Raw genomic sequence first — 15,512 nt, forward strand, 5'->3', positions numbered from 1 at the left:
AGATTTAAGGAAAATATGGTGGAGAGATACTTGGCCACAGCCAGTGTAGTAGGGAACTATATTATTTTTTAAAACTGTAGAAGGTAATTTAATTAAAATAGGGACAATTCATAATTCGTGATAAAAGTTATACTGAGGGGAATTCCAGTATCCTATGGGACAGGGAGTCAACCTTTTTCAAATCACATTGGCAGGGTCTATCTGAATAAGGCAAATTACAGTATCTCCCATATGTGACTGCTAAGGGATAACCGTTTAGGCTTGCAAGCATGAATGCTCTACAGTACCAAGGAACTGTTAGGTATTTAATGTAGGCTGGAATGGTTGGAGGTGGAAAGATACCAAAGAACTGGGTGAAACATACTCTCCAAGCTTGTATAACTGAGCTAGAGTAATCTAGGACTTTTATGCATTTCTTGATCACTAATAAAGATTCCCTTTTCCCTAGTATTAGTATATCATCCTTTTCTAGGCCAAGACTGTATAGTTTCTTATATATTTCTTGCATCCAATGGGAGTAGAATTGATCTTGATTTAGCTCATAAAGCAGACTGTCCTTTGTGGAGAAAAAGACATTTAGCCTATGTTTGAAGGCATGCAGCCAAACTTTGGTTTCAATAGAGCTCTGGCTCAATTCTAATCTTAAAGCATCCCAGCTATACAGTTTGGGGTTTCTCTAATATGTCGCAGAAAGTGGCAAGTGGTTGATCTAGATTTTCATTTTCTTGAAGAATCCATATTGAAGCTCCATAAAAGAGTTGTGGAATGATTTATATATTGAATGCATGCAAGCCTCCTGGGATATATTTGCCTCTCTTAGAGAAGAGTTCAATTGCTGACACAGAAGGTTTGATTTTATTTATTGCAAATTTAAAATGGGATTGCCAGTTAAGATGGGGATCGATAACTGTAGGAATAAAACGCTGTGGCCTAATTTGAATGTACAGGGTGCTGGCAGAGTGAAGGGCTTGATACTTTGTATAGTTTGTTTATCTGTAGCTCCTGAGCTAGCCTCTCCCTGCTGTGAGTGAAGATTCCGTTCTGCGTCAGTTATACACAGGAACTCTCTCTCTCTCCTGTACAAGACAGATGAACGTTTCTCTCAGTTTGTTGTTTATATTATTGTAAATAGTTTTTAAATGAAGTTCTTCTTTAACTAAACAAACTTAAATTATATTTCTTCTCACTGGACTTCACTGTGTACTCTTCTACACACAGTCATATGTGTGGAAAGGTGGTATATTCTTCACCAAGTGAGTGATGGGATATGCCCCATACTGAGGATTCACAGAGATATTCACATGTATATATATCTCCCCCCTCACAATAACCACACCCAGGTATGGGAATTTGGAGACTTGTTCTAATTGGACACTGCCAATTCTACAGACCAAGGTGGTAATTTTCTTGGCTTTAGAGAAGACCCTAACCTTTGATTTTGAATAGTTAATCATAAGTTCTTCATGTTTACAGTCATTTGAAAAGTGATTTAGGAGTCTTGTCAGTCCAACCTGAGTGTGGGACATGAGGACAGCATCATCTGCATAAAGGAGTAGAAATAATGCCTTTGAAGATAAATCTGGAGAGTGGAATTCTGCAGAAGAAAGGGCAGTTGCTAGGCCATTCAAATACAAATTAAAAAGTAGAGGTGCTAAGAGGCAGCCTTGCTTCACTTCTTTATCAAGGCAAAAACACTCCATAAGTTCTCCCTTTTCTCCACAGCGGCCTTGAGCCATACAAGAGGAGTAGAGGTTTTTTTTATTAGCCAAAGCAATCTTTTATCAATTGAAGTACATTCCAGTTTTCCCTACCATCTTCTCCTGAATATAGTATCAAAAGCTCTCTTAAGATCTATAAATCTGGCATACAGTCTACCTCTTAGGGGGGAAGTATATTTTTCAACTAAATGGGCTAAGATCAAACAATGATCTTAAGGTGCAAAGCCATTCCTGAAGCTAATTTGTTCCCACCCAAGGATATTGTTTGAGGTTATTCATTCTTCTAATGTGAGATATAGGTATGAGCAGGGCTTTTTTTCTGGCAAAAGAGGTGGTGGAACTCAGCGGTGGAACTCAGAACCACACAATGACGTCACTTTGGGTCAGCTGGAACAAGGGGGGAGGTTTTTAAAGTTTAAATCACCCTTGGAGAAAATGGTCACATGGCTGATGACCCCGCCCCCTGATCTCCAGACAGAGGGGAGTTTATTTATTTATTTATTTAAAAAAATTATTGGTGAGTACTAGGGGTGTGCAAAGGCACCCTGGTTTGTGTTTTCCGAATCTGGTAAACCCGAATCGAGAAGCCGATTCGGGTTTAGCAGAAACCCGAATCGCCCAGCCGATTCGGGTTTTCCAATTCGGGTTGACTCAGGTTGATTCGGGTTGATTCGGGTTAGCTTTTTCAATGGGAAAAAGCCTCCCCAGGGGCATTTTCCCACTGAATCAACCCAAAATTGGTGGGGGCCTTCCTCTAACTCCCCTCTAACAACCCCCCAAGGTTCAGAACGATTGGACTTTGGGGGGCCATGTTATGGCCCCCCAAACCTGGTCCCCCTATCCTCGCCTTAAAAAAGGACATAGCTTTAGGTTGCTGCTGCTCATGAAAAAATGAAGAGGCAGGCTTCCTTTGCCAGGGGTGGCATTTCGCATGCAAAATGCCCCCCAACCCTCAGGGGCCCTTCTCCCACCTTTCCTCCCACACCCCACCAAGGCTCAGCCTGCTCCCACTTGCTATGCCCTTTTTAAGGCGAGGATAGGGGGACCTGGTTTGGGGGGCCATAACATGGCCCCCCAAAGTCCAATCATTCTGAACCTTGGGGGTTGTTAGAGGGGAGTTAGAGGAAGGCCCCCACCAATTTTGGGTTGATTCAGTGGGAAAATGCCTCCCCCAGGCTTCAGAGAAGCCTGGGGGAGGCTTTCTCCCATTGAAAAAGCTAACCCGAATCAACCCGAATCGATTCGGGTTATGGCGATTCGGAAAACCCAAATCGATTCGGGTTGATTCGGGTTGATTCGGGTTGATTCGGGTTTTTTCGGGTTTTCCAAAACCCGAACTGCACACCCCTAGTGAGTACATAGTTATTACATACAACTCCCCATCATACCTAATTTATTTCAACTCCCACCCTTTCCCTCCCCCCTCCTTGTAGACTTCCAACAGCTTTCCAACCCTTAACCTATCTTGTTACTTAACTTATTTTCCATTAAATTCTTCTAAATCATATATGTATTATATCTCTTACTCTAAGCATATTCAAATTCTCTTATATATACTCTATCCAGTCCACTAATATATCCATTCTCTACAACACTGTTTAAACTGTATATTTTTGATAAAGTCTCTTAATGGTAATACTAGCTTAGGTTAGTTAATAGCTAAATTTTCCCATTAATGGTAAAGTTACTTCTCTCTTCTATTTAAGAAATCACAAATTAATAGTTCTCAAACTGCCACAGTCCTCCTTTCACATCCCATTTTTTTCTAGATATTGTTTCAATTTCCCCCAATCTGCAATATATTCTCCTGGATCAAGGTCTTTGAGTTTTCTTGTCATTTTATCCATCTCAGCCATGTACAGCAATTTGTAAATCCAATCTTCTGTAGTTGGTATTTCTTGTACTTTCCATTTCTGTGCATATAAAAGTCTTGCTGCTGTAGTCATATAAAATAACAATGTTCTGTACTGCATTGGAACATCTTCCATTCCCAAGTTCAGTAGCAGCAATTCTGGGTTCTTATTTATTTGGGTTTGCAAAACCTCATTAATTACTTCAATTATATCTCCCCAGTATTGCTTAGCTACCTCACACGTCCACCACATATGATATAATGATCCTTCATGCTTTTTACATTTCCAGCATCTGTCTGACATATTAGTATTTCCTCACGCAATTTTCTTTGGTGTTAGATACCACCTGTACATCATTTTATATACATTCTCTTTAATATTTGTACAAGTTGAAATCTTCAGTGTATTTTTCCACAAATGCTCCCAAGCTTCCATTGTTATTTCTTTATGAAAATTTATTGCCCGTTTCACCATCTGGACTTTAACTGTTTCATCTTCCGTGTGCCATTTTAGAAGTATTTTATAAATTTTTGAGATTTCTTTTTTACCTTCTTGTAAAATCACTTCTTCTAATTCCGACTTTTCCAATCTTATTCCTCCTTTTGAACAGTCCGAGTTGTAAAGATCTCTGATTTGCCTATATTGAAACCATCCATAATGAGGAGATACCTCTTCTTGCGTTTTTATTTTTAACCTTTTATGTTCCATTATTGTTATCTCTTTATAGGTTAAACATTGTTGTTCATTATAAACAGCTCTCGGATCTATTACTTTGTATGGTACCACCCATGAGGGGATACCATCTTCCGTATAGTATTTCTTCCAGATTGTGAAAAGGCTTCTTCTAATATAATGATGCAAAAACATAGAGTCCGCTTTTACTTTGTCAAACCACAGATATGCATGCCATCCAAACAGTTTTTTATGTCCCTCCAAAGCTAGCAATTTACGGTCTTTTAGCATTATCCAATCTTTTAACCATACCAAACATATTGCTTCGTAGTATAATCTTATATTTGGCAGTTGCAGTCCACCTCTTTCTTTTGAATCTTGTAATACTTTCATTTTCACACGGGGTTTCTTGCCTGCCCACACAAAGTCTGAGATTTTCCTTTGCCATTTGTCAAATTGTTTGAAGTCTCGGATAATTGGGATTGTTTGCAACAAAAACATCACATGTGGTAACACATTCATCTTGATTGCTGCTATTCTTCCCAACCATGACAAGTTTAATTTATTCCATTTTATCAAATCTCTTTCTATTTGTAGCCATAGTTTCTTATAATTATTTTAAAATAAATCTATATTTTTCGTGGTCAGCTCAATACCTAGATACTTCACTTTATTGGTTACCTCACAATCCGTTATCTCCATTAGTTCTTGCTGTTTTTACTTTGTCATATTCTTACACAATATCTTCGACTTCTTTTTATTCACATAAAATCCAGCCAAGTCTCCAAATTCCTTTATTTTATCTATTATTTTTGGCATGTTGTCTATTGGATCTTCTACTATTACCATTACATCATCCGCAAATGCTCTGACTTTGTAGGAAAATTCCTTTATTTTTATGCCTCGAATTGTATCGTCCTCTCGTATTTGAATCAACAATATTTCCAAAATCAGAATAAACAACAATGGAGACAAAGGGCAGCCCTGTCTTGTACCTTTGCTTATTTTCAGTTTTTTGGTCAAATCATCATTCACTACAATCGCTGCACACTGGTCTTTATAAATTCCTTTAACTGCTTGTATGAAGTTTTCTCCCATTTGCAGCTTTTCCATAGTGGCAAACATAAAGTCCCAATTCAGATTGTCAAATGCTTTTTCCGCGTCCACGAAGAAGAAACCAACTTCCCTATCACAATGCTTGTCATAGTATTCAATAGCGTTTATTACTGTCCTTAGATTATCCTTAATTTGTCTATTGGGTAAAAATCCAGCCTGTTCTTCTGCAATAAATTCCAACAGCCATCCCTTTAACCTCTTCGACAAAATTTTTGCGAATATTTTGTAGTCATTATTCAACAACGAAATTGGCCGATAATTTTTAACATTAGTCAGATCTTGTCCATCTTTTGGAATCAACGTTATGTTGGCTTCGTTCCATGAGTCAGGAATCCTTTGGCCTTGCAGGATTTCATTCATTACCTCTCTTAAAAAAGGTGCCAGTTCATTAGCCATCATTTTATAGAACTTTGCCGTTATTCCATCCGGACCTGGTGCTTTCCCTAATTTAGTTGATTGTATAGCTTCTTTTATTTCTTCCTCTGTCACTTCTCTGTCACTTTTCTTTCCATTCCTCTGACATCATTGGAAGCTTCGTTTTCTCCAAATATTCCGCTATTGAATCTCTGTTCACCTCCTTTTTTTGGTACAATTTTGCATAGAATTTTTAAAAAGCTTTACTAATAGCTGATTGATCCAACAGTATTTTATCCTCTTCTCGGATTTTAATTATAGTTTTTTTCTCTTTTTTCTTTTTTAATTGCCAAGCTAGATATTTCCCAGGTTTGTTTGCACCCTCAATTAGTTTTTGATTCATTTTTTTCAAATTCCACTCCAATTCTTTATTATTCATTGCCGTCAGTTGTTCTTGCAGAATTTTTATATCCTGGTATATTTTCTTCATCCCTGGTCTTTTCTTAAGTTGTATTTCTTTGGCTTTAATTTTTTCCATAATTGCATGTCTCTTTTCTTCCTTTCTCCTTCTGTCTCTTGCATTTAAGTCCATTAATATTCCTCTTGTCACAGCTTTGTATGTGTCCCATACCTTGTAAGTTGGCACATCCTTATTCATGTTATATTGTATAAAGAACTTGGTCTCTCTTCGTAGCAACACCATATTATCTTCTATCTGCAGCAAATCCTCATTTATCCTCCATCCTCTTCTTTTAGTATTTTTCCCAAATTTCCACATAACTGGATTGTGATCTGAGCCTACCTTGGGCATTATCTCCACATCCTTAGTCCATAACGCCAGTTCCTTGGAGGCCCAGATCATGTCAATTTTTGATAATGTAAAGTGTCTTACTGAATAAAGTGTATATTGTCTACTTTTGGGATTTTGTCTCCTCCATACATCCTCCAGACTTTCTTGTTCTTTAATCGCAAAAAAAGATTTTGGCAAAAGTCCTCTTTTTTATGTGCACTTTTAGATTTCTTCTTCCAAGTTTGTAACTCCATTGAAGTCACCTGCCAGAATTATTTGATCATAGGTCGGTTCGTCTGTTTCTGTAAATCCTTGAAAAAAAAATTTTTTGCACCGTTAGGCGCATGAATTCCAATCACCAAGGTCTTCTTTAAATTCCACATTATTTCCACTGCTATATACCTGGCTTCTGTATCACATAAAACTAATTTAGGCTGCAACTCTTCATTTATATACAATACAACTCCCCTCTTCTTCTTTTTGGAAGCTACTGCAAATTCGTTTCCAAGTTTTGCAAGTTTTAAATATTTTACATCCTGCTTTTTAATATGTGTCTCTTGCAAACACACTATATTACATTTTTGTTTTAAAAGCCAGTGGAATATAGTCTTGCGTTTAGAAGGTGTATTTAATCCATTTACATTCCAAGATATAATTTTACACTCCATGATCAAATTTTAGCACTCTTTGGTAAGTCTTTTTCATTGTCTTTAATAAACGTTTCCATCTCCTGACCAGATCTGATATTCCTCCTAGTTCCACCAAATTCGAAAGCCAGCCCTTCAGGTATTTTCCATCTATATCTAATTTTCAAGTCTTTTAACATCTGGACCAGCTCTCTGTACTTTTTCCTCTCCAGCAACACTGATCTGGGCAGCTCTTTCATAATTCTCACCGCTTTCCCGTTGACTTCTAATGGATCTTGAAATTGTTTACTCACGATTGACTCTCTGATGCTTCTAGTTGTAAATTGCACAATCATATCTCTTGGTAGGTTCTTTTGAGCCGCAAATTTTGAATTAATCCTGTATGCCACATCCAGAAGAGCTGCTATTTCCACTTCCTCTTTGTCCAGGTAACCTGCCCAAAATTCTGTAATATGCTCTTGGGTTGATTTTTCCAAAACTTCCGGGATTCCATGAAATCTGAGTTGTTTTTCCATTTGTTTACATTCAGCTATGGCCATTCTTCTCTTCACTCCTCTCATCTCCATTCTGTGCACATCTGCCAAAGTGTCAGCCGCGTTTTCTACTGCATTAACTCTCTGCTGTGTGACTTGTAGGTCTTTTTGGACTTGGTCCATATTTTTAGATAGCTCTGCCAACTCCGATTTAAATGCCTCTTTAAAGTCCTTCAAATTTTTTGCCATCTCTTGCATCATATCTTTAAGCTCTTTATTTCCTTCCATGACTTTTTTCTCCATCTCTTTATTTCCCTCTGTAACTTTTCTATCTAAATTCTCCAGTGCCGTCTGCCAGTCCTTTTTCGACATCGTGGGGCCAGCTTTACTTCGCTCCCACGAGTCCGCTCTTTTCCTTAACTCCGTGGCGCAAATTTGTTCTCTTCTTTTATTTTTTAAAAGTCCAAATTTAAATTGTTTTTCCAAAAGTTAGTGTTTACTAAATCCAAAATGCCGGGCGTCTTTTCTCTGATCTTATTTGAGGCAGCTGCCCTTACCCTTGTCCAAGATGTCCTACTTCCTTTTTCCTTGAAGTCAAAACTCTGCCCTTCTTCAAAATGGCGATATTCCACTTCCATTGGTTACAAGCCGCTTCTTGCCCGTCTCTTTATGGTTGTGACACACTTCCTGTTCCTCTCCGTTGCACAGCAGCTCTCGCGATACTGAAACTTTCTCACAGTCCACTATCTCCTCCAAGCCACAGGTATGTAAACAATATTCATTTTTCCGCTCTAACTTCTCTTTAAAAAGTCACTTCTTAGCAATTATTTATTAAGTCTCCAGCAGCTTTCTAATTCTCTTTATCACTTTATTTTTTATTGTAATCTGTCCCGTACTGAGAGATAGCAATCTTTACCTTCTTAGACGTTTCTCTTGGGTTGTAATAACTGCTTCAATTATCCAATCGATTCAAAGTACTTCTTTGTTTTGCTGAAGCTTGGGCATGAGGGTCTTATGTCAGAAAATGACTCCAAAGCTGCTGCAGAGATCTTGGCTGCCTGTCTTCGAATGGGACCTCAAGGGTTGTAACGGGACAGTTGCCTGTGTCTGAAACCAAGTTTCAACTTGCCAGGAGAAAGATGGATCTCTCTCCGGGGAAGCCGAAAGCAGTTAGTCTTTAGACCTGTCAAACAGATAAGTTCTTTGAACCAGCTGTTTATCAGTACATTTATTTATATAGGGTTCAATATTGCTTTGCAACTCCCCATCAAACACACAGACACCAATCTAGAGTTTATTTCACTTTATTGAAAATACACCCTAGTTTTTTAATGAAGCAAGCAATCAAAATATAAATGGCTATTAATATGAATCCTATAACAACAGAACATAGAAAGGCAATAAGAAATAAGTTCACTAACATTTTTCAATAAATCCTAAGTTTAACATTGCTCAAAGTTTCTATGAAATACGTAGGTAGAAATAGGTTCTCACCTAGATTCTCCCAAGAGATCTCTTCCATCAGTACCCTGCTTATTCTTTCTGTGTTTGCAATTATATACCTAATCATATGCAAATATTTAGGGTCTATTCACATGATAGCACAAACAAATATTGATTGGTTTGACACTTCACTGAATATTCATAATTTCATAGTACAGCCTTCCAATTAGTTAAAAAATTATGTCATAGTCAGAACTGCAAAAGAAAACTATAAATCTCTAACAAGTGTCAAGAAAAGTTAAGTTGGGCGATCACCATTGGTTGAATCTCTGATAGAGGAACATCAATCTCGGTAGAGTCCACTATTTTAATTAATTGTCAAAGGATGAAAGCACACCTGTTGAATTACCTTACACATAGAAAAAATACACTGAAAGTTCATGCAAAGTTTAAAAGTTCATCTAGAGAGTATAGAAGCTAGGCCTAGTATTGTTCAGTATTGATTATTGGCATATGATTTTAATCTATATTGGCATAACAGGGTGGGTGGGGGATCGTTGCATAGACCCCCCCTCACACCCGAGATCAATGCACTCTTGAGGTCTTGAGCATACTTGCTTGTTCTCCACCTGAGAACAGGGGGCTATGGGCAATTTGCACCCCTCCAGCCCCTACAAACAGCGGCACGGACAGCTCAGCTCCCTGAACTGCATTAGACCTTCATGAATCCCAAGCTGGAAGTCCTCATGGATCCCAAGCCGGAAGTCCCAGACAGAGGGGAGTTTAGATTGCCCTCCGCACCACTGGCACAGAGGGCAATCTAAACTCCCCTCTCTCTGGAGATCAGCGGGCAGGGCCACTGGGCATGTGACCATTTTCAAAAGGTGCCGGAACTCCGTTCCACCGTGTTCCCACTGAAAAAAAGTCTTTTATCTTTATACCACGGATTGCATTATCTTCTCGAATCTGCATCATCAAAATTTCAAGAACCAAAATAAACAACAATGGGGATAGCGGGCAACCTTGTCTTGTACCCTTTCCAATAATCAATTTTTTAGTCAGCTCGTCATTCACCACAATTGCTGCACTCTGGTCTCTCACTGCTCTTATGAACCTTTCACTGCTCTTATGAACCTTTCCCCCATTTGTAGCTGTTCCATGGTGGCAAACATAAAGTCCCAGTTCAAATTGTCAAATGCTTTTTCAGCGTCTACAAAGAAGAAACCAACCTCCTTATCACATCGCCTGTCATAGTATTCTATAGCGTTTATAACTGTCCTTAGGTTGTCTCTAATTTGTCTATTTGGTAAAAAGCCTGCTTGTTCTTCTCCAATAACTTCGGCTAGCCATCCCTTTATTCTCTCCGCCAAGATCTTTGCAAAAATCTTGTAGTCATTATTGAGTAAAGAGATAGGTCTGTAGTTTTTGACATTGGTCAAGTCCTGTCCTTCTTTGGGGATCAATGATATATTTGCTTCACTCCAGGTATCTGGGATCCTTTGGTCCCTCAAAACACCATTGATCACCTCTTTTAAAAACGGTACCAGTTCATTGGCCATTGCCTTGTAAAACTTAGCTGTAAGTCCATCAGGCCCTGGCGCTTTTCCCAAGTTTGTTGACTGTATTGCCTTCCTTATCTCTTCTTCTGTTACTTCGCTGTTTAGTTTAACTCTCCACTCCTCGGACATTACTGGAAGCTTCATTTTCTCCAGATATGCAGCTATCGCATCTTTATTCACTTCTTTCTTATCATACAATTTAGCGTAAAATTTATAAAAGGCTCTGCTAATAGCGACCTGTTCCAAGTGTCATCACATATTTTATTTATTATCTTTTTCTCCTTTCTTTTCTTCAATTGCCATGCCAAAAATTTCCCAGGTTTATTCGCCCCTTCAAACGACTTTTGATTCAGTCTTTTAAGATTCCATTCCAGTTCTTTATTATTCATGGCCATCAACTGCTCCTGAAGGATTTTAATATCCTGATATATTTTCTTTTTCCCTGGTCTTTTCTTCAGCTGGATTTCTTTGGCTTTTATTTTTTCCATAATCTCCTGTCTCTTCTCCTCTTTTTTCCTTCGAAGTCTTCCATTTAAGTCCATTAATACACCTCTGATTACTGCTTTGTACGTGTCCCATACCTTGTTGGTTGGTACTTCTTGATTCATGTTGTACTGTATGAAGAATTTAGTCTCCCTTCTCAACATTTCCATATTTTCTCCCTCTTGCAACAAATCCTCATTTATTCTCCATCCTTTTCTCTTAGTTCTTTTTCCAAATTTCCACATAATTGGGTTATGATCTGAGCCTACCATGGGCATTATTTCTACTTCCTTAGTCCAAAGTACTAAGTCCTTTGAGGCCCAGATCATATCAATACGCGATAAGGTAGAATGTCTTGCAGAGAAAAAGGTATACTGTCTGCTTGTGGGATTCTGCGTTCTCCACACATCTTCCAACGCTTCCTGTTGCATTAATCCAAAAAAAGTCTTTGGTAATAGTCCTCTTTTCTTTTGTGTAGTGGCTGATTTCTTGTCCTGTTCCAAATTCGTAACTCCATTGAAGTCTCCTGCAAGTATTATCTGATCATATGAAAGTTCATCTAGTTGCTTCTTTAAATCCTCAAAAAAGCACTCTTTAGCTCCATTAGGCGCATATATTCCAATCACCAACACTTTCTTTAAGTTCCAAATACATTCCACTGCTATAAATCTGGCTTCCCCGTCTCTAATTATCACCTTTGGTTGCAGCTCTTCTTTTATATATAATACCACTCCCCTTTTTTTCTTTTTTGAGGCCGCTACAAATTCAATGCCCAATTTACTTACTTTAAGGTATTTTACATCCTGATTTCTAATATGAGTCTCTTGTAAGCAAACTATATCACATTTCTGTTTTAATAGCCAGTGGAAAATACTTTTTCGCTTATTAGGTGAGTTAAGTCCATTTACATTCCACGATAAAACTTTGCACCCCATATTCAAGGCCTTGTTGTTGGTAAGTCTTTTTCATTGTCCATCATAAACCTTTTCATTTCCAATTCAGATCTGATGCGCTTTCTTACCCCTCCAAATTCAAAAGATATCCCTTCCGGTAATTCCCATCTATATCTTACTTTCATGTCTTTCAAAGTCTGGACTAACACTTTGTATTTTTTCCGGTCCAAGAGCACCGATCTGGGTAACTCCTTCATGATGATAATTGTCTTGCCATCAACTATCAATGGATCTTGAAATTGCTTAGTCACTATCATTTCCCTTACATTCCTTGTCGTAAATTGCACTATCACATCCCTTGGTACCTTTCTCTGGGTCGCAAATCTGGAATTTATTCGGTACACCACATCCAGGAAAGCCACAACCTCCTCCTCCTCCTTTTCCAGGTATTCAGCTAACACTTCAGTCACCTGTTCTTGTGCTGTCTTTCCTTCTACTTCCGACAAACCTCGAAACCTCAGCTGCTTCTCCATGTATTTACTCTCCGCAACTGCCATTTTTCCCCTCATTACTCTCATATTCGTTTGCTGCGTCTCTGTAAGATTGTCCATCGCCTTCTCCACATCGTTAACTTTTTGCTGCGCTGCCTGCAAGTCGGTTTGTATCGTCTCCATTCCCTTTTTTACTTCTGCCAGCTCATTTTTAACTGTCTCTTTGACATCTTTGACTTCTTTCACCAACTCCAATTTTGTTTCTTTAAGCTCCTTTAGCATTTCACAAAATTTTTTGTCCAAGTTCTCTATGGCTGCTTGCCACTCTTTCTTCGACATCGTGGGGCTTGATTTACCTCGCTCCCACGAGTCTGCACGTTTTCTTAGCTCCGTGGCGTCCAAATTGGTAGTCCTTTTAACTAATTTAAAAGTCCCGGTCCTTTAAATGAACAAAAATCGCTTCGAAAATCCAAAATGTCGGGCGTCTTTTCTCTATGGTTTCTCTGTACCCTTTTGCAATCTACTTCCTACTTCCTACTTCCTACTTCCTACTTCCTACTTCCTACTTCCTACTTCCTACTTCCGCCCTTGCTGAAGCCAAAGCCCTTCCCTGTTCAAAAATGGCGATGCCCTTCTTCCTGTCTTCCAGTAGGGGCCGTCTCCTTCTGGCGACTCTATCACTATTACGTACTTCCTGTTTCCCGACTCTCCGCTGCAGCTCTCGCGATGGTAGAAGTTTTCCCACAGCCTGCTATCGATTCTCAACCACAGGTATGATAAACAAATGTCTCTTTTCTGAAATTACTTCTTTTTACTTAGTCCTTTTTGGAATCTATTTCTTGCCGGGTTTCCCCCTCCTTATAGTAAGTCTGTTGCAGTTTAAAAAGTCCTTTTAAAACTTCGTTACTTTTAACAGTCCATCCCAATTCAGGAGATAGTGGTCTTTACCTTTTCAAACGTCTTTCTGGGTTGTAATCACTGCTTCAATCTTAAGTTCTCTTTCCGTTTGTTTTCCCCCTGTTGAAGCTTGGGCACGAAGGTCTTATGCCAACCGCACTGGCCCCGGGTCTGCCGCAGAGATCTATGCCGACCTGTCAAAGGGTGGGACCTCAAGGGTCGAGAGAGAATCCTTAGCGCAGAACCCCCCCTCGCCCGAGATCAACGCGCCCTGAGGTCTTTGAGCGTTCTTTGCCTGTTCTCCGTCTGAGAGCAGGTGGCCGGGGGCTATTTGTGCCCCTCCGGCCGCTGAAACGGCAGCCCGGTCAGCTCTGCACTTAGAGCTGCGTTAGACCTCCATGGATCCCAAACCGGAAGTCGAAAGCAGGCCACTCTTGATGCTGCTGCTGCTGCCAGTGTTGCCCACTTACGCCGCCACCGCTTGCTCTCACGGTGCAGGAGCCGCAGCACTGACAAAAATGGCTTGCAGCAGCGAGAGCAAGTGGCGGTGGCAGCAGCAGCAGCAGCAGCAGTGAGAGCAGCTCATTATCACCAGCACCAACACCTCCCGCTGCCACTGCTGCTTGCTCTCACCACTGCAGGCTGCTTTTGCCAGCGCAGCGGCAGCAAGCCGCTCTCGCAGTTGCTGCTGCTGCCACTGCAAGCAAGCTGCAGCGGTGGCAGCCAGGAGAAAGGGGACACAAGCACCCTTTCTCCTGTGTGTGTGGCGATGCCAGTCCCAGAAGTGCCGTCATCACGCATATGCGTGATGATGTCACTTATGTAAGTGACGTCATCACGCATGCCGAGGCACGCGTGCGCTTTGCACGCAAGAGAGAAGTTGAAAAAAGAAAAAAGAGGTAGGGTGGGTGCCAGGATTCCAGTCTCCTGCTGGGGGATGTGAGGGACCTAGCAACCCTAATTCTGCTGCCCAGTGGATTCCTTCCTGCTACTGCCTTCTGAGACTTACACCTAGAGGACTTCTGCACCTGGAGAACTTCTGCTGCTGCCTGGTTTGAAAGCTGTAGACTCAGTGGGTTTTTCTTTCTTTGGGGGGAAGGGGTTGGCCTGGTGTCTGAGAGAGATCAGGTTGTGAGGGGAGTTGTTTATTACTTTGCATTGTAAAAACTGGGTGTGCTATGTAGGGGGGGGTGCTTTAGTTGACCTTTAGTAGGGGGACAGCTTTGGTTTGAAGTTTGTTACAGTGCATTTTGCCATTTGTTCCTCTAGGAGGAGGGTTCTGTTATTCTGGTGTAGGTGATTCCTTGTTTAGTGTTATAGTTCCAGTTAATTTTATTAAATTCACCCCTGTTTTTTCTGGTTGTTCTTTGGGGGGTGGGAAGGAATTTCCCCCTGTTACTGGGGCTTAGGATGCTCTTTCTCTAGAGTTCCAAGTTCTTTGCTTGATGTTTTTTGCTGGGTTCTGCTTTCTGTTGCCATATGTTTGGTTTTGTGGTCAATTATTATTGGTTCAAAATTGTTCTTCGGGGGTAGTGTTTGCTGGGGTGCTTGGTTCAGTTTAGTTTAAGTTGCTGAGTGGTGTATGGGTGTACTTTTTGGGTATCATGTGAGGGTTGTGAAGTGTGATCTTTTAAAAAGTGTTTGTAAGAAAGGCTAACTGTAGGTCTTGTAAAGCAAAACTGGTAGTTTCTAGGGATCAGAGGCCCCCCTTAATAGGTTTTCATAGTAATTAAGAAGAGTTCAGGTTCTGCTCAAATTCTATAGATAAATAGGCCATCCATTGATGACATTTAGCTAGGTTTTCCCTGCTCACCTCTGGCTCCCTTGGAGCTAGGCCAGGCACGTTAGAAGTAGGTTTTTTTGTCATAGGCCTACCTGTAGATTCTGGCTCAGGGATAGCTTGATTTCTGAAGAAGAATTAAGCTACTTGCTAGTGTAGTGTCACATAACTAAATAGGACATTTTAAAAAGAGATATGCCCATCACCAGGTTTAGACTCACAAAAAACAGGGTTTTTGAGAATAATAGGTATGTTTTGAAACAAACTCTCATTTTTGGCTAGATGCTTTGGGTGGTTAAACTTTTTGTATCCCACTCGGTACAATTAGAGCCACCGGTTGATG

General features: G+C 40.0%; 1 protein-coding gene across 1 annotated transcript in view; it reads right to left on the reverse strand.

Annotated features, from left to right (window-relative positions):
• Nucleotides 1-14,232, reverse strand: part of LOC129330367 (cytochrome P450 4B1-like) — a 43,788-nt gene extending 29,556 nt beyond the window's left edge. Inside the window, exon 1 of the mRNA XM_054980397.1 lies at nucleotides 13,994-14,232. Within this exon, the coding sequence (XP_054836372.1) occupies nucleotides 13,994-14,232 (239 nt within the window). The remainder of the gene's footprint in view (nucleotides 1-13,993) is intronic.
• Nucleotides 14,233-15,512: the final 1,280 nt, after the last annotated feature.

This window comes from Eublepharis macularius, chromosome 5 (assembly GCF_028583425.1).
Source record: "Eublepharis macularius isolate TG4126 chromosome 5, MPM_Emac_v1.0, whole genome shotgun sequence".
Taxonomy (NCBI): Eukaryota; Metazoa; Chordata; class Lepidosauria; order Squamata; family Eublepharidae; genus Eublepharis; species Eublepharis macularius.